Consider the following 25,650-nt stretch of genomic DNA (forward strand, 5'->3'; position numbering starts at 1 on the left):
GTTCTAAGTGTCTCTAAGAGATGCACAGAACTTTGCATGGTGGAACTACAAAAGCCACTTGGTATCTTTTAGAGGAGTTTGGATTTTTAAAACCTGTAAAAACTGCATGCATTTCCAGTCTCATCTTGGTGCCATGAAAAATTGTTTCTTACACTATAAATACAGATGGGATACAGTATTTTGCACTTATTGTCTCATAACAAGGTTCTTTACACAGTAGAACATTTTGGCAAATATATATTCATGTGAGAAATCAAAACCTCTCAGTCTACTCTTCTGGCAGATTTGACAGTAGCTTTGAATCATGGGTAAAGGGAAGACTTTAGTATGTTTTTAAGACATAAATGTATTCCAATGTGTTTCACTTTTTTATATATATGTGTGTATATATATATATTTGTACATATTTTTTCCATTCTAGAAAGGCTGGAATAGAATAAAGGCTACTGTATGTATTAATCAGAAAATAATGGAAAGGAGTAGTTTGTTTTTAAATTTGTAATTTCAGAAGAAGGAAGGCCACTGTAGTTAGCCAGATAGATTGCCTGTGACAGAGAAATCTAAGGCCTAAAGATCAATATATATGTTTTGGATCAACTTATTCTTTACAGTCATATCCTCCAGACAGCAGCGAATACACAGCACATGTCAATGGGGTTGTGAAGTACAACAGTCCAGTTGCTATGCCAGTAATTTTAATAAGGAAAAAGTAGAGGAGGGGAAAAACCAGAAAAAACATCAGCTGTCATTATACTTAAAAAACCCCAAACCAACCAAACAAAAAAACCCCCAACAAAACAAAACAGAAAAAAAATTCTTCATTTTGCTCTGAAAGTATCGATAAAAACTTTCAATACTGAGCTGCAAAGCACAGCTAAACGCCTATGAAAATAATCAATAATATACTGACACAGGAAGATATAGAGCTCTTTAATTTACCGAAGACACAGGCTCTCCTCATCTGCAAGGACCTGTGCTCTATAGGCTTTGCGGTTTGGCACATGCAACACGCCTGGGCCAGCATGAGAGGACCAGGATCATTGGGAAATTAAAGATCTATGTGGAAAAAAAAAGAAAAAAGAAAAAGTTTATCCCAAATGACAGTGGTTTAATTACAAAATTACTAAACACGGGGGATTCTCAGAATGATCACAGGAGGAATTAAAGGTCGGGCCACCCATTTGCAGTTGCAACAGGCAACAGGCTGGTTCCCCCGGCGCCCTCCCCGTCTCGCCTGTTTCAGAGCGGTTAATGGGGTGTGGGCTGCTACCGGCGGCGGGGGGGATTACGGGTGCCGGAGCGGTGGGGGCAGGGAGGCTGCAGCCGGGGACGGTGGGGACGGAGAGCGGGCGGGCCGGGAGCCGCCCCTTGTGCGGCGGGGGGAGGTGGCGGGGCCGCCCTCCTGCCCCCCGCTGCAAAGCGCTGGGGAGCGAGAGAACGATCTGGTACATGTGTCAGCCTGTGGCTGTATTGAATCCCCCCCCTTCCCCCCCAATTTAAAACAACGTCTCAGTGCCCCCTTCCCCCACAGGCCCGGTTGCTGAGTCAGCCCCGGCCCATCCCTGCAGGCAGCGGCAGGCCGGGTAGTCCCCGCGGGGCGGGCAGCGGCCGGAGCGCTCCCTCACTCCGGGGAATTTCCTCCCCGTACTCCTCTTCCTGCTGCCGCCGAGCCCCGCAGCCAGCTGGGGCTTAGGCTCCCCGGGGCCCTTACACCGGCCCCCGCGCTCCTTCCGCGGCGCCCCGCGGGACTGCAGGTGCCCAGACTCCGCGGTGAGGTCACTTGTGCTTCCAGCCGCCGCTGAGGCACCTGGGCCGGGTGGATCTCTACCAAAAACTGCCTACCTGCCTGCAAGGTTATTTTGTTTTTAAGCACGAGTTCCACTGACCAGTAGTTTCTCTAATGAGAAACCTTCTCTATACCTCCTCATCCAAGTTGGGCTTACTTATATGCCAGCGGCCTCTCACCATGAAACCACTTCCATGCCAACGGGTTTGCAGTGTGTGTGTGAAAATGCCAGCCTCATCGAGGGTGGATGTGAAATCTGATCTTGCTTCGGGTTCAACTGAAAGACCAAAATGATTCATGCTTGACCGTGTGTCCTTGATATTTCTTATTTTGGTTTTTCCTGCTTCCTCTCATCTCCTGGTGCATGCTTATTCCAAGGGGGTCCTTCAAACACTCCAGGAGTGTAAGAACAATGCTATATGCTGTATTTCCTTGAAGAGTTTTATTACTAGGCTATCTAGAGCAAAAGCAAATGGCATTTTGCAAAACATATTTTTAAGAGAAAAGCAGCTGGAGGTTGTTAAAAAAGGGGAGGATACATGGCAAGCCACTGGTGCATATAATAGTACCCACTCTTCCTTCTGAGACGCATGATATTTGGTCTTTATCTTGTGCAGTCATTGTGAATGACTGCTTCCTACCTTCAGTTTTAAGAGTTTTGCTCCCCAGATAATAGACACGTTGCTGGCAGGGGTGGCACCACTCATTTGCCTCTACCAGGTGCCTGCCACATCTGCCTGCAGGTGAAGGGAGACAGCACTTAGTAAAAAGGGCAACAGGCTTGAGGAAGCCAAGCTCACCCAGCACCCTGGAGAACCAGGAAAAGGGCCTGTGACTGTGGAGCATGAGGGAAGGGGGGATGATGATAACAAGCAGTGAGGACTTGAAAGAGAGATTGAGGACGTGGAAGGAAAGGATATAAAGCAGACAGTAAGCGAGGGAAAGTGGACCAAGGGCTGACAAGTCAGGAGAAACTGAGGGATGCTGGGAAACAGAGATGACTGCAGGGAGCAGATGGCTGATAGGCAACAGGAGACAGCATGAAGGTGGACCACACCTGGGGCAGCTGTCTGCCTTTTCTAGGAAGTGAAAAGTTATAGGAAAGCAATCTGCTGGCTGTTCCCCCCATGAACACGATAGGAGACACACTGGAAGTCCGCCTCTCAACAGCAAACAAGGAAGCTCCCTTTTCTACGTGTGTGTTTAAGACTGAATTTTGACCCCAAGCTGATGTCATGCAAATCAAGGGCTGACTCCTTCCCCTCTAAAGGCATAGGAAACCCAAGGAATCAGGTTAGAAGAAGAGTTACTAATGTTTCAGTATCTCCTGGTTTGGGGTATAGGGAGAGGCTGACTCAGGGGTTTCAGGAGCTGCTGTGACCTTTGTCAGTGGTCAGGAGTAGCCACGGTTGTTTATTTGCAGAACACACCAGACCCTTTAAAAACTTTTGGAAGGACAGTCCCTGCTGCCACACTGTCCAGTCTAAGGAGTTGCAAGATGGAATCATTAGGTGTTTCTTGGTATTATAATGTCACAGTGTCTCCAGGTTGGCTTTAAAGCATGTAAGAGCATGTGGAATGTACTGCTGCAAAAGTTACAAAGCTATAGGCAATAGAGACTCAGGTTAGATAAGGGGCTGGCTGGGTGGAGTTGGTGAACAATGCACGAAAGTGCTTTTCTTTCACAGATCTTGGTTCAAATTAAGGTTAAATTCCAAGGGGAGTGTATTTTTTCCCTCTCTCTCTCTCAACCTCTCTCTCTCTCCAGGAAGAGATTTTAAAGGGCATCATTTTGAGTTAAAAAAAAAAAAAAAATCACAAAGAAAGATACATGTTAATACAAATGTAGCATTCCACAGAGGGGAGCTAAGAGCTGCTGGTGTCGCACCCACGGCTTTTATTCAGCCAAAGTTAGTTCAGCAGTTTCAGCACCTGGCAGGAGCAGGATTGATCCTGTCAAGAAATGGCTATAACAAAAGCAAGACCACATACAAGCCACAGACTTTATACAGAATAATTGCTGATATATAGGAGTGGAAGATGAGATAATAATAATACGTAGAGTTCAAGTAATTTTTACAGAACTGGCACAGTTCTTACTTAATTTACCTTGGAAAAGCCATACCTTTACTCTTGGAAAAAAAGAGTAAACTAAAATTGCATCTATGTGACTGTGTAACAGAGGGAAATAGACTATGTGTTTTTGCTATTAAATTTACAAAACTAGGTGCTTCAATCTGCAAAATGCAACAAGGCTTCCATCTAGCTATTCTGAGCCATGCTTTTTCTGGACAGAAGAAGAAAATAAATATAATAATAATAATAAAAACAGTTGGATCAACTTCTTCACATAGCAAACTTCACAGCATTTGTTTTGCAGCCTGTCCATCATTAGTTTTCTGCTTTAGAGTCAATGTTCCGATGCACTGTAAGGAAGTGTAATTGGTTCTGTGTCCTTCCAAAATCTGAAAGCTGAACTGCAGTTGCTCCTGTGATAAGAGCTCCCCAAAGTGCAGGAACAAAGGTGGCACACATTTAATGCTGTCTCTTCTTTGGTATGACAAGAGCTCTTGAAAATCAAAGGGGAAGTCTGCGGTGTTGATCCCAGGAGATACAAACTTGCTATAGGGGAGTTCTTGGCTTTCAAAAGAGTCCACAGAACCTCTGGCTACACACTACTCTCTAGCTAGAGGGGTACCGTCAGCTCAGCCATCCTCAGGGCCATTTGTCATGCCTATGACTGTCTTTTGAGATATGAGACATCAAAATAAATTAATACCAGCACAAACTAACATTTCTCCCCTCAGCAGTAAGACTTTTTTGCCCCATAAACAATGCATATTACAGAAATGCAAACCTTAATTTCTCTTTTCTGAGATTTGTCTCTTTTTCTCCACTAAAACAAAATATTTTACCCCATTAGCAAGATGAGTGTTTTTAATATTAAACCTCAGTAGCTCCTCCTTACCATAAGAAGGTTGCACCATGGACTCAAGAAGTGGTTGCTTCATGTGTCTTATATGACTTTATAGTCCAAGGTAGATGTGCTAGGTGTATTTCAATAAAAGAGTTAACATTCCCAGGAATGCTTTAGTCAAAAATTACTGCCACTCAATGCCAGTCCACCTAAATTACATTCCTTTCTAGTGTTGCAGAGTACACAGCTCTGATAGAATTGCTTAATCAAACAGGAGTAATTTAGGGTACATCAGTAGCACAGCTGATGGTTAAATGCATCATCCACTGATGGACCCGTGTCACTGTTTAACAAACCACTGCCCAAACCAGGACAACCTGAAAGCTGTTTCCAGCTGAATATCCCTCCAGCCATGAGGGACAGACATTGCCGCAACACAGGGCAAGCCTCAAGTGCATTCAAGGTGCAGCCTCACAGATTTTGTGAAGTGTCTGCCAGGGACGGCAGATACCCAGTGCTGGCATTCAGCTCTGCAGTTCTCATGATATCCTTCCTTACATCTTTAAGTCCTGCTTTTGACTTCACTTTGTCCCTCTGAAGAAGCATCAGTGCAGTGTTTCTCACCCCCCTTTCATGGTCAGTGCAGCATCACTCCTCCTGCTCAGCAGCTGTCACGCCTCACTGCCAGCCCTGCCAGCCTCCTGGCACCTCTCCCTGTCACGCTCATGCCAAAAACAGCCTCACCCCCTCCCTGGCAGTGCAGCAATATTCCTGCCTGTCAGATCTGTCCCCAGGATCACTTCTTTCCATTCACATTCCACTAACCTCTACCCAGCCACTATTCTTACCATCTTTTGACTTAGCTCAAATTACAGTGTAATTAAAATCACCATGGAACACAACTAAGCCAACAAGATTAACTACACAATCACTTTGGTGTTTTTTTGTTGTGTGGTTTGTTTTGTTTTTTTTTAGCAGCCTTATAGATATCTACCTCGCTTCAGCAGGTTTGACTTTCAGATGATTATGCCAGGGATATATTTTTTTCCATACTGGACAAGATTAATGCTTCAGCAACAAAAGTACAAAGTACAGAGAATAGGCACCAGCATTAATGAAGCTGAGTTTGCTGGCATGAGCTTCTTAACTCTATTATCTTTCTTTCATCTTATTCCTTCACCATTGTTTTCTGCCTCAGATTATTTTCTGTCTGCTCTCTTCCACATCCAGAAAGTTTTAGGGAGGAATGGACCACAAATACACCTACTTTGACTCTAGGACAGGCACTCAGCATGAGGTTCTGGGGTGATGATGTGCCTTAGAGAATAAGCATGGTCCTTGGAATAAGGAAAGAATGTATTAAAGGCAGAGAGAGGTCAGCTCTAGATAGACCATGTCTGAGAGCAGAAAGGGAGCACTGTGTCCAGTTCAAGCAACTGCATACTTAAGAGCTTGAAATGCCTTGTTGTCTGAGCAATACCTGATGTGTTATCAGAAAATCATCCTATTCAGTTTATCCAAGAGAAGATGAACGAAATTTGTTCAGTTATCAAAATGGGGTAGGATTTTTGGGTAGTAAATTGCCCTTTAAGTTTTCAGAAAAAAAAAAAAACTTTTGGTTTGAAGTTGAAAGAAAGACAGACTAGAAAACAAGTTCAATCAAAGTGGCAGATTTGCTGTTGTGTCCATAATCAGGGGGCTCTGATTCCCTACATATCTGTGGTTCCACTTGAAGGCCTAAGACCTGCTTTAAAAATAACAGACCAAGGGCTGCTGGAATTAATGCAGTTTGGGTTGGTATCCAGCTTTCCTATGTGAGCACACTAGAAAAGCAACAGTAAATCAGGGAGGAGGAGCCTGCCATGTGGTTTTTGTATGTTGAACCATTCTATAGGCTTTCTTGCTTTTGCAATGCATAAAAGCTTTTCAAGCCAAGGAAATACTTTTCTTTGGATTTGACTTTATTATATGTACATATTATAATCACCATAAATCAACCTGGTAGCTAGCTAGATACACGTGCTGTATATGAATCACTTAGGTAAAGGAGTAACTGAAAAGGAACTGAAGACATAATTTACAGGTTTTGCAAGCAGGGGGTGGGGTTGAAGGAGGGAACAGGACATGCCTATGGCAGGTGGTGGTATATCTTCTACACATCCTGGGTCAAGAGGGTAATATGTTGTTCAGCCTGACAGACCTCAGCTCACTGTAGTACTAGTGGAAAGCACTAGTCAAACCACCTAGTTAGACACCTGCAGCAGGCGGTTTCGGAAAAGCCCCAGGAAGATAAAATGTCAATAGCACTGAAAAAAAATTAATATGATTTTTAATGAGATAGTAGGTGGCAGGTCACACGATAACAAATAGTCAGCTCGACAGAAAATGAGTCTGTGAGAGGGTGCAGATCTGGACAAAACAGCTTGTAACATGCAACCTGAGTCATTTGCAGACCAGATTTTAATGGGAGGTTCCAAGGCTAATGCCATTACTGAAAATCAGGGGGAGAGTTACAACGGGCAGTTGTGGATTTGCTATATAGGTCTGTTGAGAACAGTCCTGTGGGATTCCACAAAAACACACACTGATGAAAGCGTATTTTCTTTAGGCACAGGCAGTTCAGATTTATAAGAGTCTTACTCTAGTGGCTTTTGGAGCTCTGGGGAAATAAAGTTATCATGACCAGACAAGCAAAATGTGGAGGAAGTAGGGTATTTAGCTGCCTGAAAAGCAGTGGAGCTGAGTTTCCTCACTATGTGATCAAAGAAGAGCAAAACTGTGAAGCTTTCTGGCCTTCATGCACGGGCTGCTGTTGCTTTATTCAGATGTTTGATGCCAGAGCTGTGCAGGTCAGAGCAGCCTCTGTCACTCTCCACAGATGTCCCTGCACAGCCCTTAGTCAAAGCCTTTGCCTAAAAAAGCACAGCGGGAGTTTCCGTATTTTTCTCCTTGCTTCTCCTGCACTTCAGGCTCTCAGCAGGTGAGGAAACCTAGTCTGAAAGTACTATAAATGGGTGCAGTTAGACCCATATCCAATGCCTTTGGGTTAGAACTGGGGAATCATGGCCCAGCAGATTGAGCCTTGCTCTGTGCAAAACAGACATCCCCAAAGAGCAAATTCTTGACTCAGATTTCCCTCAGGATGCATCTGAATTTCTGTTTTGATTTGGGTTAGGGGTGCACTTTAAAAGCCACCCTCCCAGCTGGCTCTGCTCTCTGTGCTTTGGGTCACATCCCCAGGCAGTCTCCATGTGCCCAGGATACCACAGAAATGACACTGAGAGATGTGCTGCTGTCACACACTGACAGGCAGCCCGGCCCAGGCACCAGCACAAGGCTGGGCCCAAATACACAGAAGTCAGCCATGGGGGGCTCCATTCCAGATTTTCGTTCTAGGATCTGCTTCTCCTGCACTGCCTGGCCTGGTAAGCCAGTCAGGCAGAGCTGCAGCCATCATTTGGGCACAGCCCTGGTTCATGCACCTGGGATGTGCTACTCTAGCAAAGGACGTGCAGAAACACTGAATGTACTCAAACAACTGGGTTCTGTAAATGGTTTAGGCTGAGATTTGATTGTCTGAATAAAACAGAGGTGACTTCAGGCAGAGAGGTGTTTGTTGCTGTGAAGGGTGGCAATGTTACTAAAAACTTGCTTCCAGTCCTCTGTGGACACAGAGGCCAGTGGTTCCCTGTCTGCTGGGACCCCATAGCCAGATGATGTCTCAAGACCCTACAAGGAGGTGCAAAGCATGTTCACCCTCCACCATTCCTCCCTCCCTTTCTGCTTCCTCACCTGGCTCAACAGCACACGGAGCACCACTCCTCCTGGGCACAGCTGGTCTGACCAATATTTTTTTGGCTGTCTTTAATGGTGACCTGTTGATCTCAGGAATAACTTACCCCAGTATAGAAGATGTCTGGGCCCAAGTGGTCATATGGTTTGAAGGGGCAAGTGAGCATTTCTACCTCAGCAGTGTGTAGAGAGAACCACAAGTCCTCAGGTGTCGCCGATAATGAACTGGGAGCTTAGGCCCAGCTGTGCCCAATAATTAGGGCCTGCCCCAGCCGGAAATGGGCGGGGCTGAAGGGCAAAATAAAAGGCATGCTCCCAGAAGCAGAAGAGGAAGAGACGAAGATGTCTGAGGAGAGGGATGGCAAGAGAGCTCTGGAAAAGAGCCGTGTTCCCCGAGAGAAGGCTCGCCGCAACATCTGGTGGAGAATGCGGGCAACAACAGCAGCCATGAACGCTGAGGTATAATAAAAAGCTCTACGTGACCACGTTGGTTGCGGGAAGCTCTACAAAGCCTGGCTTAAATGCGGAAGGCGATATAAAGAGCTTCGAAATACGCAGCCACGTCAGATGGAGCCACTACGTTGGTGCGGGATGCTCTAGAAAGAGCTCCAAATACGCAACCACGGGAAAAGCTCCACAAGGCTAAGCTTAAATGCTGTAGGCGGCGTGTAGAAGTAGAAGCCCAGCACGGCAAGATACAACAGCCCGGAATGGCGAGCCAGGCAGGAGAGAAGAATGAGGCTCGAAAGGCGCAGCGAGTTGGCGCGCAGAACTCAAACCTGAGGAATGCTGAAGCTGAAGCGGAGCTCTGAGTGCGCATCAAGTCAGTGCGGTCCTGAAACGGAGCCTCCCAGGGACACGCGATGCGGTCCTGAAATGGAGCCCTAGGGACACGCGATAAGACTGGTGCGCTGAATGCTCGGAGAAGCCTCTGCATGGCCAGGCATTCCGAGGTGGCGAGTACCAGCGAAAACTGAGCTGGTGCTCATGAGACCTCATCTCCTGCTGATAACAAAGGCTAAAGCGGTGCAACAAAGCTGGTAAGAGCCCGAATTTTCCCCCCACAAAGGCAAAGAAAGTTGTAAAATTAAGAAAATGACGAAAAAATAATGAAATGTTTAAAAATGTTTGTAAATTATTAAGAATGTGAGGCCGTAAATTATTGTGAAATGAAATATTTGTAAATTATTAAGAATGTGAGGCCGTAAATTATTGTGAAATGAAATATTTAAAAAAGTAATGAAATGTTTGAATGAAATGTTTAAATGAATTGTAAATTTTTTCAACAAACAACAAAAAGGGGGGAAATGTAGAGAGAACCACAAGTCCTCAGGTGTCACCGATAATGAACTGGGAGCTTAGGCCCAGCTGTGCCCAATAATTAGGGCCTGCCCCAGCTGGAAATGGGTGGGGCTGAAGGGCAAAATAAAAGGCATGCTCCCAGAAGCAGAAGAGGAAGAGATGAAGACCTCTGAGGAGAGGGACGGCAAAAGAGCTCTGGAAAAGAGCCGTGTCCCCGAGAGAAGGCTCGCCGTAACAGCAGTGCCTGTATGTGCACAGGTGAGGAATCCTGTACCCCCAGGGAAGGGGGAACATGGGTCATTTAGCCATCAGAAGGCACGATTGCTTACATCATGCTGCTGCTGAATTACATTGAACTGAACTGCTGAACTGAAAGTCCTTTCTAACACTCACCTTTCTGAGCCCCATTACCTGTGACAGATTTCTGATAAATCCACTCACTTTTACAGGAAAACCCCTACATCTTTGGATGCCCTGTAACTCTACAGGTTCCCTTCTGCCTCCTTCTTCCCTTTGCCTTCTGTGAAGCTTACTATTGCTCCTACTGGCAAAAGGAAAAAAACCCAAAGTTAGGATGATAAAATCCAGTTTTGTTGACTCTCCCAGGAAGCTGTACCCAGCTCTAGAAGATTTTCCATGTCCCAGTAGCCAAACTGTCTATAAAGCAGTCTAACAGGGCTAATATTTTTCTCCCTTTTGTACATTAAAAATTGTTGCTGATATGATTTTATAGCTTGACTTAATACAACTACTGAGGTAATAGACACACTCAAGTTTAATCCAATGAATGACAACTTTCCTATAGTCATGGCCCTTACTTTCATTCATACAGTGGCAACTCATTATCTTGGACTAATAATGGAGATTCAGCCTGAATCCCTGAGAGCTGTAAATTAGCAATGATCAGACTTTCCATATGTTCCCAGTGGTCACCAGTCTGGTGCATTGAAAAGGCTGCATCCCCTCTCAGCCAGTAAGCCAGATATCAGCTGTGTTAACCAAGCCCTGCTCATTCTCTACTCACTTGGAGAGAAGCAGCCATGACTTTCTAAATGAGAGAGTGGGAACAGTTAAAAATGTGATGGAGAGCTTTGGATGTCTAGAGGTGGCATTTCATGAGTACACTTGAGCCAGAATAGTGCTCAGAGCGCTGCCTGCTCCAACAGGGGTGGTAAGATCTGCCTGGAAAATCCTCAGGCTAATTTAGTCAATTCTAATCAGGCCCAGAGTTAAAAAAACAACAACATACAGTCAAATGCTCACTTAGACATTTCTTTTACCAGCTCAGGGAAAAAGTACTATTGTTACTAATTTTTCTTGTAAATATGTGCTGATGTTTAGTGATGAAAATTGGTAAAGGGATCAGAGCCTATTAAATATATTTAAATGTTTACAATGTTGATATCACTTTTTGTGTCATATATGTAAGAAGAAGGCCTTAGTGATAGGACAACTTTCTGTTGCTCAACCTGTGGCCAAATAATCATGCTGATCACACAGCAACCAAACCAGCTAAATGTTAATTACAAATGTTGTTCTATTTGAAATTCAGAACCAAGGCAGCTTGCCCTATGAAATAAGAATTTGGAAAAAACCCAAACCAAATCAAACCAAAAAACCACCACCAACCACAAAAACCCCTGAACTGAACAAAACCAAATTTCAATACATTTCCGAAGCTTAAGCTTGCACACCAACTTTGACCTTAGACACCTGCTTTCAAATATTACAGCAGCTGTATCTTGCTTTGACTTCCATGAAGCTTTCAAGACTTCTATTTGTAAGCAAAACATTTATGTCACTCACTGTAACAACTTTCCCTCCTTTTCTAAGTCTCAAGCAGGAAAATCTTCCACACTCATGAGTTTCTGGATTTCACCCAATTCCTTTCTGCTATTCTGTTAAAAATTTAATTTCTAACTTGCATTTTCTTTGTTTTACTGTTTCAGCAGCAACAGCACAGTCCAGATGTCCTGATTTGTGCCTTCCTTGTCTCATGGGAAGAAGAGTCCAGTTCAAAGCTATGATTTACCCATATCTTTCTCAGTCTGCTGACTGGATCACACACTGAGAACTCATAACCCTGTGTCTGATAAGGTGTTTTGGAGCCCCACAGCTCCATATCCAACGGTGTGGACAGGGAGATCTACATTTTTGGGCTGTGGTTGAAGGTAGCATCCCCACCAGTGAGAATACTGTTAAGTGGTAGAATTGGTCTACCATACCCAGTCACAGCTTGAAGCATTTAATTTTCTGCCTCTGTCATTTTAAAACAATTTAACAAATGCCATAGCTGATCACATTCCTCAATTTTACCAGTTCATGTGTCTTCCTTTCTTGCTTAAAGCTACCAGTAATGTTTAGTGCCCATTATCTGTACTATTTATGTTCTCCATGCACTGGTAGAATGGGAGAGGTGAGAAAGAAAATTTTCCATCTAGAAAGTGGAAGAAATAAAGGTAATAAATTTACATAGCATGTTGAAGCACCTAATGGGGTGATATTAGTGCTATGGGCATGTGTAGATGGAGATTTCCTACTATTTGTTATTTTTTTCTAGTCTACTAGACTTTCACAGAAGGCTGCATCTGAGTTGAGTATGTTCTGTAAATAAGCTAAATATCTAAGTGAAGAAATAATTAATTTTTTAAAAAACTGATCTTTACTTACAGATATTAGGAATTTTGCTTCTACTCAAATTTTCAGCTTTTATGGTGATATCTAGATCAGTTTAGACACCAGTAACCTCATTTCTCATAGACTGATTTTGGAAAGCAGTTTACCTCTTTGATCACAAAACTGATGAAATAGTGGCACTGGATCAGTGGAATCAGTAAATGAACAAAGTCCTGAGGCTTCAGGCAATGAAACAGAGTAGTGTCCAAGTAGTTTTTGATATTTGCATCTTAATATTTTAACTGTCTGTTTTTGCTTTTATAAATTTGGTTCTGGAATTAGTTCTGCTAATAGTTAATTCATGAAAAAACATACCATTGTTTCCATCCTTTGAATTATTTGGGACACCATCACATTTTTCAATTTTATGTGAAATACCCACATTCATGTGTGAGTGTTAAGCACAGCAAATTCATGTAACATATTTTGCAGGGTTTATCAAACCCCTGTTTGGCACAGCCACTGGGAAACAGCTGTGACCACTTCTACCAGATATACTGCTGCTTCCCCATATGACAATGGATCTGCTTCTATCATACTCAGATAACGATGAACTTCAGTGAAGACTGTTTGGACCTTTGGCCCAAGGTAATGATGGAGGAAAGATGCCAAACTCCTCCCGGTGACATCTTCTCAGAAGGAGTGTGACCCTTTGGAGCTGGTGGCTGCACCAAAGCACGTGCCTGATTGTAACCGGGTGTTCCAGGACTTGTTGAACAAGGGTTCTTGCAGGCTTTGAATAAAATACAGTTTATGGATTCTCAAATTTTTAACTTTCAGTACAAGTTTCAGGTCAAAACTTATGAGAGAAAAAAAAAAGGGTATTTTTTTAAATATAAAAAATTAGATTAAACATTGCCCCTGCCTCCTCTTCTGCCAAGAGAAGGAAAAGAAAAACAGCACCAGCTGAAAGACAGCTTTTCCTATTTGAGGTATTCTATTTTATCAGTTCAGTACACCTTTTCAACATGCTTGCTTCAGTGCCTGGCCCTGCAGTCACCATTAGGGCTTGTACTTACTCATCACAGGGCACAGTATGACAACAGTAAAGCATTACAGGATTTGGTCACTATTCCTGCATTTAATTTCTGTTACAACCAAATCTTGGCTAGCAACATGAAGCCCTAAATTCTGAAGATACTCCTGGTGTTGTAGTTCTGATGTTTAGCTGAATAGAGTTACGAGGTAAATGTTACCTTAAAATTGATAAAGTTAATGGAAATGTTTTAAAATTAACAAGAAAAGAAACAACAACCAAAACCAAACAACATCCCCCCCAAAACCACAACCCCAAACCCCAACTTCTTTTGCAAAGACTATTTTAATAAAGGGATTATAAAATACAAAAGAGAGATAGACAGGTAACCCGAGATGCAATTTTGGAATGCAAACTTTTAGTTCAAATGTGCAAGCTCAAACTTAACAAATGTTTAAAATATTTGAGTTTTTCAAACGGTGCCAAAATAAACCATGTCTTTTCTTAAGACTACATATTTAGCTAGGCACTGGCAATGTAAATCTTTCAACCATTTCAAGTATTTGTTTAAAAGCCTCCCAGAACACGTGTGCTCCCAACAAAACTGAAGAATGAAATGTTTAGACCACTGAAGCTCAACAGCTGACTTATAATCAACCTAATATGAGAACACCACTTTGGTTTTTTGGACTTGTGAATACATTTTATTTACCAGTGCATGAGAAAAACAAACAGAGAAAGTCCAGGTCTGCAGACCTGATGTGGAATGGTACGGCGATAACAGTCAGTACGTGTAATGCTGTCATCACAGCAAAAGCAGTATCAGAGAAACTGCTGGTCAGTCATTTCACGTGCCTCACAGTTTATTCTTGCATGGGAGGAAAATCTTTTGAGGTACAAAATGAAAAGAGAGAAACCAAACCTAACAGGCTTTATCTGGTATTATTCTAAATGAAGAAAACAAAGATACAGAGAAATACTGACATTTAGATAGCAAGTTCATTTGTGCACATGGATTAGGGATGTTACAAGTCTTGATCACTTGTTAAGAATATTTAGAAAGCCATTTAATTTGAATATTAAGGTACCTTATAAAACCTGATTCCTGTGATTTGGAATAAACAAATGACATGGCCTATGACAACATATTGCCATTACTGAATTATATCAATAGGATGGCTTATTTATGAAAACAATTTTAATATTCACTGTAGTAATGATTAACCAATGAATCTTACTTTCTTGTGATTACATTTAAAGAGGAATCAAACCAACTTCATCTACAGGATTCCACTAAGGAGACTGAGCTGGCTCTGAACTTTTCAAATATCAGCAGTTTTCCCAACACTAGTAGAGAAAGCTGTGTTACCAAGTTTGAGCTGTGGGCTGAATGAAAAACAGTACTAAATGACTAAAGGTCCACAGTTTTTTTCTGTTAAAGTTGATTTGTCACAATATTGTTAATTAGTGAGGGCTTAGGGAAGGCTTACTATGAATATAATTAGTGCTGAAAAGCATTAATAACGCTCTTATCCCGAGCCAACATGATGCTATTTACATATTTTACCCTGGCATATACCAGAAATGGCTCACAATGCATAATATGCAGCAGGATCACCAAAAGAAACACACAAAATCTCAGAGGGGAAGGACATTTCTGAGTATCTCAGTGAACCTCAAGACAGCAGGGACACTAATGTCACCAATAATTATTACTGCCACCATAAGCATTGCCTATGGTGAGCCACCTTTCATCATGAACTGCTGTACCATCAGGAGGCAAATGAATTGCTGTTCCTGGTAAATAATCAGGTGCAATCTCATCGTTTTCTCATAAATTACAACAGAAGTAAAAATTGCATTTGTCTGCTATAAAGGGCAGGCTTCTTTCCACCTTCAGTGCTCTCCACGGACATCAATCAGTTCTCAATGAACAAAGAATATGATAAAAAATAATTAACATTTGCTATCATTATCACCTATTTCTACACGCAAGACTAGAATGACACTGAAAGGCAAAACAGTCTGCGGGGCCAGAATTTCACTCTAGGGCACTAAAGGTTTGGGCCTGCATTACTGGACCTGTGTGATCTGTGCTGGTCACTTCAGCTGGTGAAGAAGTGAAAGTGTTTTGATGTTAGACACAGAGATGTTTTTGCAAACTCCCCTGAGGAGTCTAAGCACCTCTCCAGGGGCTGCATACCTTTTATGACTGTCACTAAGGGATTTGCCAAAGACCACACACCAGGTTGTTAGCAAGGAAGAGTGAGAACCCAACCTTTTCTAAATCTTCACCTCTCAGCACAGTAAATTTCCCAAGGTTCTTTTCAAAGAAGACAAACATTTCTAGCTGAATTTAAGAAATCAACTCCTAATTTAATTATGATTCTAAGTCATTTATCTACAGGAAGATAAAAACTCCTAACTAATAATCTCACTGAAATTCAGACTACTTGGTACAAGACATAAGACAGTCAGGAAATACTTTTTCACTTGGGTACCATGTGTAAAAAGGAAAATTACAATGCAAAATTATCACCTAATTTTACTGAGTTATTACCCACAATCATTTGTATCTGAGATTAAGCCTGCTAGACTGCTTTTGCCTGGCCAGTCCTGCTTTCCTAGACAAAGGCAACTGATACAGGAGGATGTAAGTCAGTCTTGCTGCACGGAGCCTGCAAGGATCATCATAAGATGATCTGCAAAGAGTTGGGGCAAAGTGAGGACTTCTTTCTGCTCCTGGGGAGAAGTGGAATTTAGCACATTCATGCATGGAAAACAAGCCCTGATTCAGTAAACTTGCATTTCCAAAGTAGCAAACAAGATTCCTCATCAAAGTGGTGAAAGAGGAAGAGGGAGTATCTTTACATGGATAAATAAGTAATTAAAAGTAAGAGTAAAACAATGTGTAAGAATAAGTTTCTAATTTTCATAGTGAAGGAAAGTTACCTTATTCTCCTACAGAGATCTTTGCTCCAGAGCCCATGCCATTCAATTTTACTATGAAATCACCTTGAAAAAGAGGTTACTTTGGAGATATTCAGCATGAAGATGCTGACGATACTGTTACTGTGACCAGTAAAAATGAGCTGTGAGAAGAGATAGAATAAGAACTCAGGGTCACCAGAGAATGCATTCTGAAAGGACAGGTGACATTCAGTACCCATAAATGCAAAGTTATGTACTCAGAATATTGTTCTGTCTCCACATGCCTTATGATGAACTCTGGGCTGGATATTATAACTGAGCAATGAGATCTAGAATTGTTGTTATTACTACAGCAATACTAATTCCAAGAAATAATATATTATAAAGCAAATCCAATGCTAAATATTAATACAAATAGCATAGAGAATAAACCAGACCACATCATCATGACAACTGTTAAAGTAATCATTTCTCCATACCTTGAATACCAGGCACAAATCTGGTTCTATCTCAGTAAAAACAGCACAGACTGGGAAAAGAAATAGATTAGCATGAGAAGGCCAAATAAAAACACAAGACAGCTTCTTTACAAGAGAATAGGGGCTCCCTCTAGAAAAGAGATGGAGAAGGATGTAAAAAATATAAAATCACAAGAGATGGGGAAACAATATGAACTGAGAATGGTTGCTCACTGTTTCTCTAACAACATGTAGCAAAAGATAGAGCTGATAGCAAAAGAATAGAGCTGATTCATAACAAATATAAGCAAATATTTCCTCATTCAGTGCATCATTAACTGCATAAGGCTTCATGACAAGAACAAGTAGATACTAAAAGTGTAAATGGATTTAAAAACAGGTAATGAAAAAATGCTGCTAAATACAAAGACAGCATTTCTGGCTCAGAAAGTGTCTAAATAAGAAATTCCTGAGACATCATTGGGGAGGAGGGACAATAGTGCTGGCCTGACTACATCCTTGCCCAGGCATTTTCTGCTGGTTATTGCCAAAGGCAGACCCATGGCTAGCTGGACCTTTAGTCTAACACAGTATGGTCTTAAAACAGAAATATCTGAAAAGCACCAACAGCTCAGGAGATCTTGTCTTTCACTCAGGGCACTAAAGCTCAATGAGAACAGTGGGAAAAAGAGCAGTTGAGTAACCCAAGTGCCACACAGCATCACATGGGAGAAGGTTAAAGTGCTGGAAGCTGTGGGTGACAGTGCTCCAGTCCCGAAGAATTAAACTTTCCTTTCACTGAATAAGTGTGGGGGAGAGACTCCAGACTCACTGGCTATCTTGGGATTGACCAAAGGTTAAAAAGGAGCACTTCAGAAGTTTCTAGAAGTGAGTTGGGTAAATTTGGCCTTGAGGAATGCTACTGATCTCCGGGCCTGAAAGGAAAAATAGGCATAAAAATGTCTCCCCCTATCCAAAATTAAAATTTCATTTTTTTCAACTAGCCTACCCTATCATGACATCTGCACAAGCAAACATTAATAGGGAAGACAGCATAACAACATTAAACACAAATCAGAGTAGGCAAGTTGGAGCCTTAAGAGCTACATCCATCCTGCTTGAGCTGGCTACTCCTGGGAGTAGCTTAAAGTCCACTATGCTTCTGAGACTCATTACTGAATTTGGGCTGCTTAGAGATTACAGCTGCCTTTTTGATCTGGTTAATACAAGTGCTTAACTGAGCTTTTTGGTGATCTTTGGTTATGTGACAAAGTTGTACCAAATACATGAAGATGTTCAGGTCACAAAAACAACTTCAGCTCTCCTGTATCACCAAGGTCTATCATGTCTGTGTACCCCAAAGTTTCCTTCTCATCCTTCAATTCCTCTCCTCCTTGAGAAAATCTATCCCTTAGCCTTTGAGTTCAGTCCCAGGGCACTTCAGAAGTACACAAAGCACGGGGTTGAAAGTCTGGCCTTAAACCCAGCCTGGATGGTACTCTTGCACTGCACAGCAATCAGAGGTCTAAAAGAAGCAGGCAAAGAATCTTATAGAAAAGAGATGAGGGAAGCACCTTACATCGAAAAGCCCAATTTTAATGCTGTAGGGTGATTTCTGAATATATGAGAGGTTTCTCTCATAGGAAAGGATAGAGAAATGACTAAAAACAACACATAAAACCTTCCCCACTGTCTGAGATATAGTACAATGTCACAAGGCTTTCAAGTTGCAATTTGGGAAGCTGTACCTCAAGGGAAACCTAACTGTACTATACTGTAGCTATTCAATAGTGTATGGACCTATCCATGTATCCTTCCTTTAAATGTAGCCACAGCCACTATCTGCAATTTTCCTGCTTTGCAGGATTTTGCACCTGAAGCCTGAAGTAGCTGCAAATGATCAAGCTGTGCCTTGTAGCAGACTATCGTCTAGTAACACAGAGAGGACAGACTGTTAAAATAAGCATCTACATCATTTTTCACAGTACACGGTGCCACAATGCATCTGCTTAAAAACAAATACATGTTTGCAGTGAAACATTTCAACAAATCACAGAACTCAGCAGCAAAGTAGTTAAACATTTATGATTTGATTTTATCTCAGCTTGGAATGTCGCTGGAGTGTCCCACTTCTAACAACTGTTTGCTAAGTTAAGGCTTTAGTGTTTACACAGTGCTGAATGAAGCAGCCTGGTCACCAGATGTGAATGCTTCCTTAGACTACAGCTTTCAATCAGATCACGGTCCTAATGGTCCCTGCTCCAACCTTCTTCCTCAGGACGTCCACCAGCCTTTCCAACCTGAGAGGGGGCAGGGAAGAGGGAGAGGAGAGAAAAAAAAAAAAAAGGAAGCTAACGTTAGGAATGTTCTGGCTGAAAGAGACAGTGTTTGCACTGAACCAAGCTGTCCTGGTGGTGGTCACGCTCGGAAACAAAGCACTACTGTAAAAGACAGACATTAAGGGAAAATGCAGACAACTTACGAAAAACTTTTTAACCTACAGCCCAACCCATCTGCAGTCAGTGGTATGTATCAACTCCCTTGGCTTTTGTAGTATATGTAGCAGCTGAGGTCCCCATAAGGCATTAACACAGACACCAGGGCTGCAGCCCTGTGGCACATACACACTTTGGAGTGAGCAGGACATTCAATTCCTTTACTTTGTAAAATATGAGTGGTCCACAGCTCAAATATAACACTTACCTGTTGTTTCCCCTTAAAAAATACCTTGCCTCTAACAGATACTCTCCACTTTATAAATTTATGCCAATTTTTAATGTCAAAAACTTCTAAAAAGTGCTCAACAAGGCAACAGTCTGAGAATGTGGATGATATTTTGAATGTGGCCTGTATCCATTATTATGTTGACAATGCCACAGAAAGATGAACACTCCAATAAGTAGGATAGAGAGTCATTTAATTCAGTTTTAAGGCACAGGTTAAAAGTATGTCCAGCACATCACTGTCTTTTTATTTTATTTTTTTTTTTGGTGGTTTTTTTTTGGTGTTTTTTGTGTTTGTTTTTGTTTTTTGTGGGTTTTTTTTCCTTTTGTTAAACTCTGTAGGCAAATGCAAAGAGCTGAATTTGTTCAGTGTTTATAATTCACACATTTATGTTCACCACTCCAGTAATCATGCAGTGAAGCTATTTCTTCAATTTATTGGTATTTTGTGGAGTCTTTCAATGAAAGCTCTCTCACAAATAAACCAACTATATAAAAGCAGACACTGTGTGCAGTAGAACACCTTTAGAGCTGCGTCCAGCATATTTTATACTCAAATTCCATAATGGATAAGGAAAGTTGCAGGTTCCAATAGCTGCATTCACTGTTGCAAACTTGATAATTTTTCCTTATCTGAAAAGATAGGTTTGTTTGGTTTTTGTTTTTTGTTTTTTTTCCTTTAATATAAGACATGAGGAATGCAGATAGGAAATAAAAATAACACAGCTTTATCAAAACTGCAGAATACATTTTATCTCATGGACGCATTAGTAAGTGCAGTGCAGGAAAACTAGTTAACACATCTTGGGTTTATTGCCACAAGTCATGACTAATGAACATGGTACGTATTGAAACACGCTTGTTTTCCAGGAACCACCAAGCACTATGAAGCTACACCTTTCATTGTACTCACCAGGTGACTTAATTCCTGAAACGAGATTAAGAATTCACCACCCTAAGTCACCTACTCAGACACCAGGAAAGGTATGTGGATAGTTTAGCTGGTTCTAGCTGTTCCACAGGGACTCTAAAGGAGTGAAAGCACAGGTGAAAAATCACCGCTTAGCACCTCCTCTCCCTTCAGTTTTCCATGTATCACTTTTCTTTTTGATCCAACTAGTGCATTTTGCCTGGTTTTGTAAGATACATCCACTGCACTTCTTTGTCTTAAGGAAGGCAACACCCAGACAGCCATAGCTCAGTGCAGTTAGTCCATGCAAGTATAAAGTCAAGACTTTCATATTATTTACTCCTAAAAGTTTTCTCCCAGTGGATAATCAATGTTTTCTGGGTTCTAATGGTTTTAACTCAGTTACTGATAGGTTACAGTTTCCTCAGCCTCTCTTATTGATAAATTTCCCTATTAAATCAGTTGTTAGTCTGTGTGCAATTTCAGAAAGCAATAGTAGATCAATCAGTCCTCATTTTGAATAGCACGTATGTTTAGAAGCACTGGAGCTTCCTCAGCCACTTAGATAACCACTGGAGGTCTCTTTCTCTCTCACACTAGCACCCTCTCTACTCTGCTTCAGGGACATAAAGCACAGGAGAAACATTTCAAGCTGTCTGGACAAACAGAAGGTTTGGGCTGTAAATTTTTTTCTGGGAGACAGCAGAAAAATAGTAAAATGTGACACTGTGGCTTATTTAACTCACCAATCAGTTAAAAAAATACTGTGTAGCTTATACAAGTAGGGAAAAACTGACCAGAATAATTGAGGTTTCATTTGGGGAGACATAGGTTGGAGGTCACTGATTACACATTGCACTGCAATTGGGCTTAGATGTGCACCACTCTGTGACCAAGCAATGACACTGCACACCAAAGCGGACAAGTTAGTGAAGAGCTGCCCATGTTTGAAGAGAAATACCACTGGGATGAAAGTAGCTGTCTTCTGTTTAACCTTGAAACTGTCAGGCTTCATTGAAAATAATGAGGCTTAACAATCATAGCTTCTGCTTTTCAAATGAATGATGACTGAAATCATCAAAATGAGGTATCCCGCACCAAACACAAACAGTGCAGGGCTTATTTACCTTTTGTTTCAGTCATGTGTGGATTTGCAAATTTATTTATTCTTTATTAGAAGAAAGAAAAAAAAAAGCAGCAGGGGATTAAGAAACCATCCTTTAAAAGAGATTTAAACAATAATGTAAAAGAGAAACTGTAACGGCTATTTATAAGATAAAATAACAGAGGGCAAAATTCACCCCTACACAGACACAAGACCCAATATACCACTGAAATCCCACTTAAGCCTACAAAATAAAGCTATAGGCTGAATCAGCGGTTAATAACTCTTGATACAGGCCTCAGGGGGCTTTCGAAAAGATAATCCTGGACTCTTTGTTCACCAAGGGCCCAACTCTGCCATCCCAAATCACAATAAGCACCATTTTTCTTTCTGAGTAATAAAAGGCAGATAACAAGGCTGTCTGTGCCAATGAGGCACTACCTGCAAAGGGTGAGGGTGGCAGACTTGCCCCATGTCCATAAGGCTCTGTACCCAGCCTGGTGGGATGTTGCAGGCAGCTCCTTTTACAGGCTGAGCACTTTGATCTGTAGTGAACTGAAGGAATAGTCTTATACTTCACGATAAAAGTTAACTTAAATATCTCAGCAGACAAATAGTAGCTGCTGGGAACTACCCTAAAAGTCTCAGCATTTGCAGGCACCATTCAAAATATGGACAACACTGACTGGAAGAAAGCAACTTTTAATACGTTGGGCTATCATGATGTATCTGCCAGTATAAACTCCTATTTTACTTAACTGAAAGCACTACTACAATTGACTGTGTACTAAGACATTGATTTAGCAGAGGCCATGTCTTTTTGCTTGTGGGTGGAACAGTCCTCATAGTATAAATTAAATGCACAATATGATGCTATCTTCTGAGATTTAAGTAAGATATTAATTGACTTTGCATTTCATGAAGCAACCAAGTAAGTCCTTCAGCAAGAAAGTATTTCAGTTGGTGGTTTAGGTCAGATAGAAGAATGATATGGTGGGCAACTCATCTGCAGTGATGAAGGTCCAAATGCAAGGACAGACAGATGCATTCAGAAATGCCCAGCAAAACCTCTTAAGGACTCACTCCTCAATTTCACAGATTTCAACTTCTTGCTTAGAGAGTGGAAAGTCCCAGTAGATAACCTTTGCTATTTCTTTGTACTCAAGTAATTCTAAAAAACCTGTCCCTTACTAAATGAATTGCCTTAGCAAATGCCTCTTGAGCATTCTCTATGCAATTTTTGTATGTGTGCATGCAAAATGAATACAAAATTGTATATAAAATACAGGAACGAACTATATACTCAGATGGAGAGGTTTAGTTCTACTTATACTGACTTAAGCATAACCAAAGCCAAAAAGTCCTCTGATTTTTGGAATAGATAGAATCTTCATCCATGAAAAGCACAAAGATGAGAGACAAAAGTATTTTTTATTTACACTACTTCCTTCCTAAATGCTCATCTCAGTGCTCCCACTAAATGGAAAAAACCAAAACCAAAACAAACCATAAATCAAGGAAGGGGCATCTGGTCCATCATTATTATGAAGGTAGCAAAAGACCATCATTGTGAAGAGTCTTGAACTGAAGTAGCCCAATTCTTCCTCAATACAAATTTGGAATGAATCAGGTGAATCTATGTTTCAATTACAGAAATAGTAAGATTCTCCTGAGAGATTTGCTGTGATAGTACCGGTTTAAACATGTACTTTTAAAAGTGCTTTAAAAGTGTTGCTAAGCTTTGAGAAGGTCCTCATCTTCAGACCAATGCTACCTAAACAAGCACATTGCTAGGTGTGTCTTCCCCAAGATGAATTCTCAGCTCCTCTGACAGTTATTTAAAACTGTGTTCTTTTATCACCTATGAATACATCTGACAAAATGCCTGCATGGAGTGTATGCTATTAAATGGAGTGTTCTTATGTAGTTCCTCAACTATCTGACAGTCTGCTTTGTTTTTTAGCAAAGCCTTATAGAGCTTGACTCAGTCTTGAATATAAATTGTTTTATTTTTAGAATAAGTCTCCATAAAGCAGACTTAATATCTTGACTGACAGAGAAGTTTGTTCTGGGAGTCCAGAATCCAGAGGTATGGTTGCAAAACTGTTATGTGCTGGTCTCTAGTGCTCTTATGCACATTTTTGGCTTGCTCTCCTCTTTGACATTCTGCTGAAGAAGTCTATCTCTAATCCATACCTCGGGATAAGTAAAAACTCTGCATCTGTCTAAATCCACATAGATCAGTACATCCTTCCACACTGCTCCCTCTCTGGCCAAAGGAACTCACCCCAAAGGAGAGCAGTGGCCTCTATCCACAAGTTCTGAATGAGTCAGTTATATCTGACTGACTGAGGGATCTTCCAGGGCATCATGCCCCAGAAATAGTCCAAATGGATACCCAACCAAAAGAAAAGGGCATCCTTCAAGTAGCTTATGTCCTAATCTGCAAAGCAATATACAGACTAGTAAAAAACAATAGCTTCTACCTGCAGATGGAGGAGTTAAACTATAAAAACAAAACCCTTCTAGATTTTGAAATACTATATAAAGGCTTATAAACCTAAACTATAACCCTTGGTTATCTTTCCAGTAGATAAGATTAGGCTCAAGCTATGAAGATGGCCTAACTTGCATGATTTCTGGCTTCTTGTGGAATGTGTTTTGCTAACATGGATTCCCTTTAGAAACCAAGCATATGAAAATATATTAGACAAATAAAATGCATCAGAAAAAAGCATTAGGAGTAGTTTAGAAGTAGAGCTCAGTGAGTAACTGACTGCTCAGTGAGTGGCCATACAAAAAAAACCTCACCTAACTTCCTTTCCTTTCACCTCTATGGGGAAACAGCTCCAGCTGCTTCCCTCTGAAGGGAGCAGCACTGCACTAACACTGGGTGCTGGGGTGGCTTGTTCTCAGTTTCAAATATTGAGACTACTCCAACTGAATAAAATGCCTAAATATTGACTGCATCACAGCTTGGAATGTCAGTGAGTGGCAAGTGGCCTATCTACCATACTACAGAGGCATCACTTTCTTACTTCTGGGTGATTTATTGAATCTTTAATTATTCTTCTTCAGTTCAGGTATTATATTTACCACCTCAAAAGTCTGCCTTTTGAACAATAATAGTTTTTGATTGACTCACCGAAAACATTACCATTTGCATTTAATGGTCATACACCACTCTGTAACAAGCCTTTCATGAATCACCATAGTGGTAAAGACTACATGTGGTTCAGATGCACTGGGCCGCCTTCTCTCTGCTTAACAAAGTGCCCTCCGCACCTTTTGGATCAGAGCCTGGGCTTCTTTCTAAACCACACTCTGGACTTCAGCAGTGGTTTTGAACCTGATGCAGGAATTACAAGAGTAAAATTTGGTGCCCTGTGTTAGGCAGGTGGCTGGACTGACTGGTATTAATGGTCCTTTCTGGTCTTAAACACAAGTCTTAGAGACTGATTTAGCAGCATCAGCGAGCTCTAAACCGTGGTAGACCACAGTGTTGAATCTAATCACTCTCCAGGTACTGCTGCCAATTTCTGCCTGCCCAACACTGTTTGTAATGTCACTCCAAAAAGTATGTTCCATTAAACTTCCAGGCCTTAAATTTGGCAGGGCAAGCCATTCTGCCTCTGAAAAGCACTGTCACAAAACAAGCATTCCTATTAAATCCCTTTCAGCGTCTTCTCAACCCAAAAGAGTAATTCTGTATATGATTAAACTTAGAAGTAAATACAGCCAGTTGGGCTCCTGACAGCAGACATATTTCAAAATAAACCCAGCTTACACAGGCCTTGGCTAAAATATTAAGCCTTTATCTGTGGTCCACAATAACTAATCTTGTCAAATTGTTTGCTCTCTACCTTCTGTTTGGAAGATTATGAGCTAGCTCACCATTACTATTCACCTTGTGCCATCACTACCAGCAGGAAAAGTGAGTGGTAAACACAGTTGGTCTGTTTTGACAGCATTTCACCCTGCTTTGCATGGATGTAGATTGCTACACAGTACAGGATAATACTGAATCAGGACTTTGCATCTATGCTGGATTTAATGCCACCTTGTGAAAGGTAT

General features: G+C 41.4%; 1 protein-coding gene across 4 annotated transcripts in view; it reads right to left on the reverse strand.

The window, feature by feature from the left end:
* Positions 1-332: 332 nt before the first annotated feature.
* MIPOL1 (mirror-image polydactyly 1) overlaps positions 333-25,650 on the reverse strand; it is a 197,978-nt gene continuing 172,660 nt past the window's right edge. For 3 of the 4 annotated variants that reach the window (XM_071746096.1, XM_071746099.1, XM_071746095.1), the window contains exon 12: positions 13,849-19,138. In XM_071746096.1, coding sequence (XP_071602197.1) covers positions 19,072-19,138 — 67 coding nt within the window. In that variant the 3' untranslated portion in view covers positions 13,849-19,071. Of the gene's footprint in view, positions 1,057-13,848; positions 19,139-25,650 lie in introns of those variants that run through there. The other variant, XM_071746097.1, reaches the window with a different exon arrangement.

This window comes from Heliangelus exortis, chromosome 5, assembly GCF_036169615.1.
Source record: "Heliangelus exortis chromosome 5, bHelExo1.hap1, whole genome shotgun sequence".
Taxonomy (NCBI): domain Eukaryota; kingdom Metazoa; phylum Chordata; class Aves; order Apodiformes; family Trochilidae; genus Heliangelus; species Heliangelus exortis.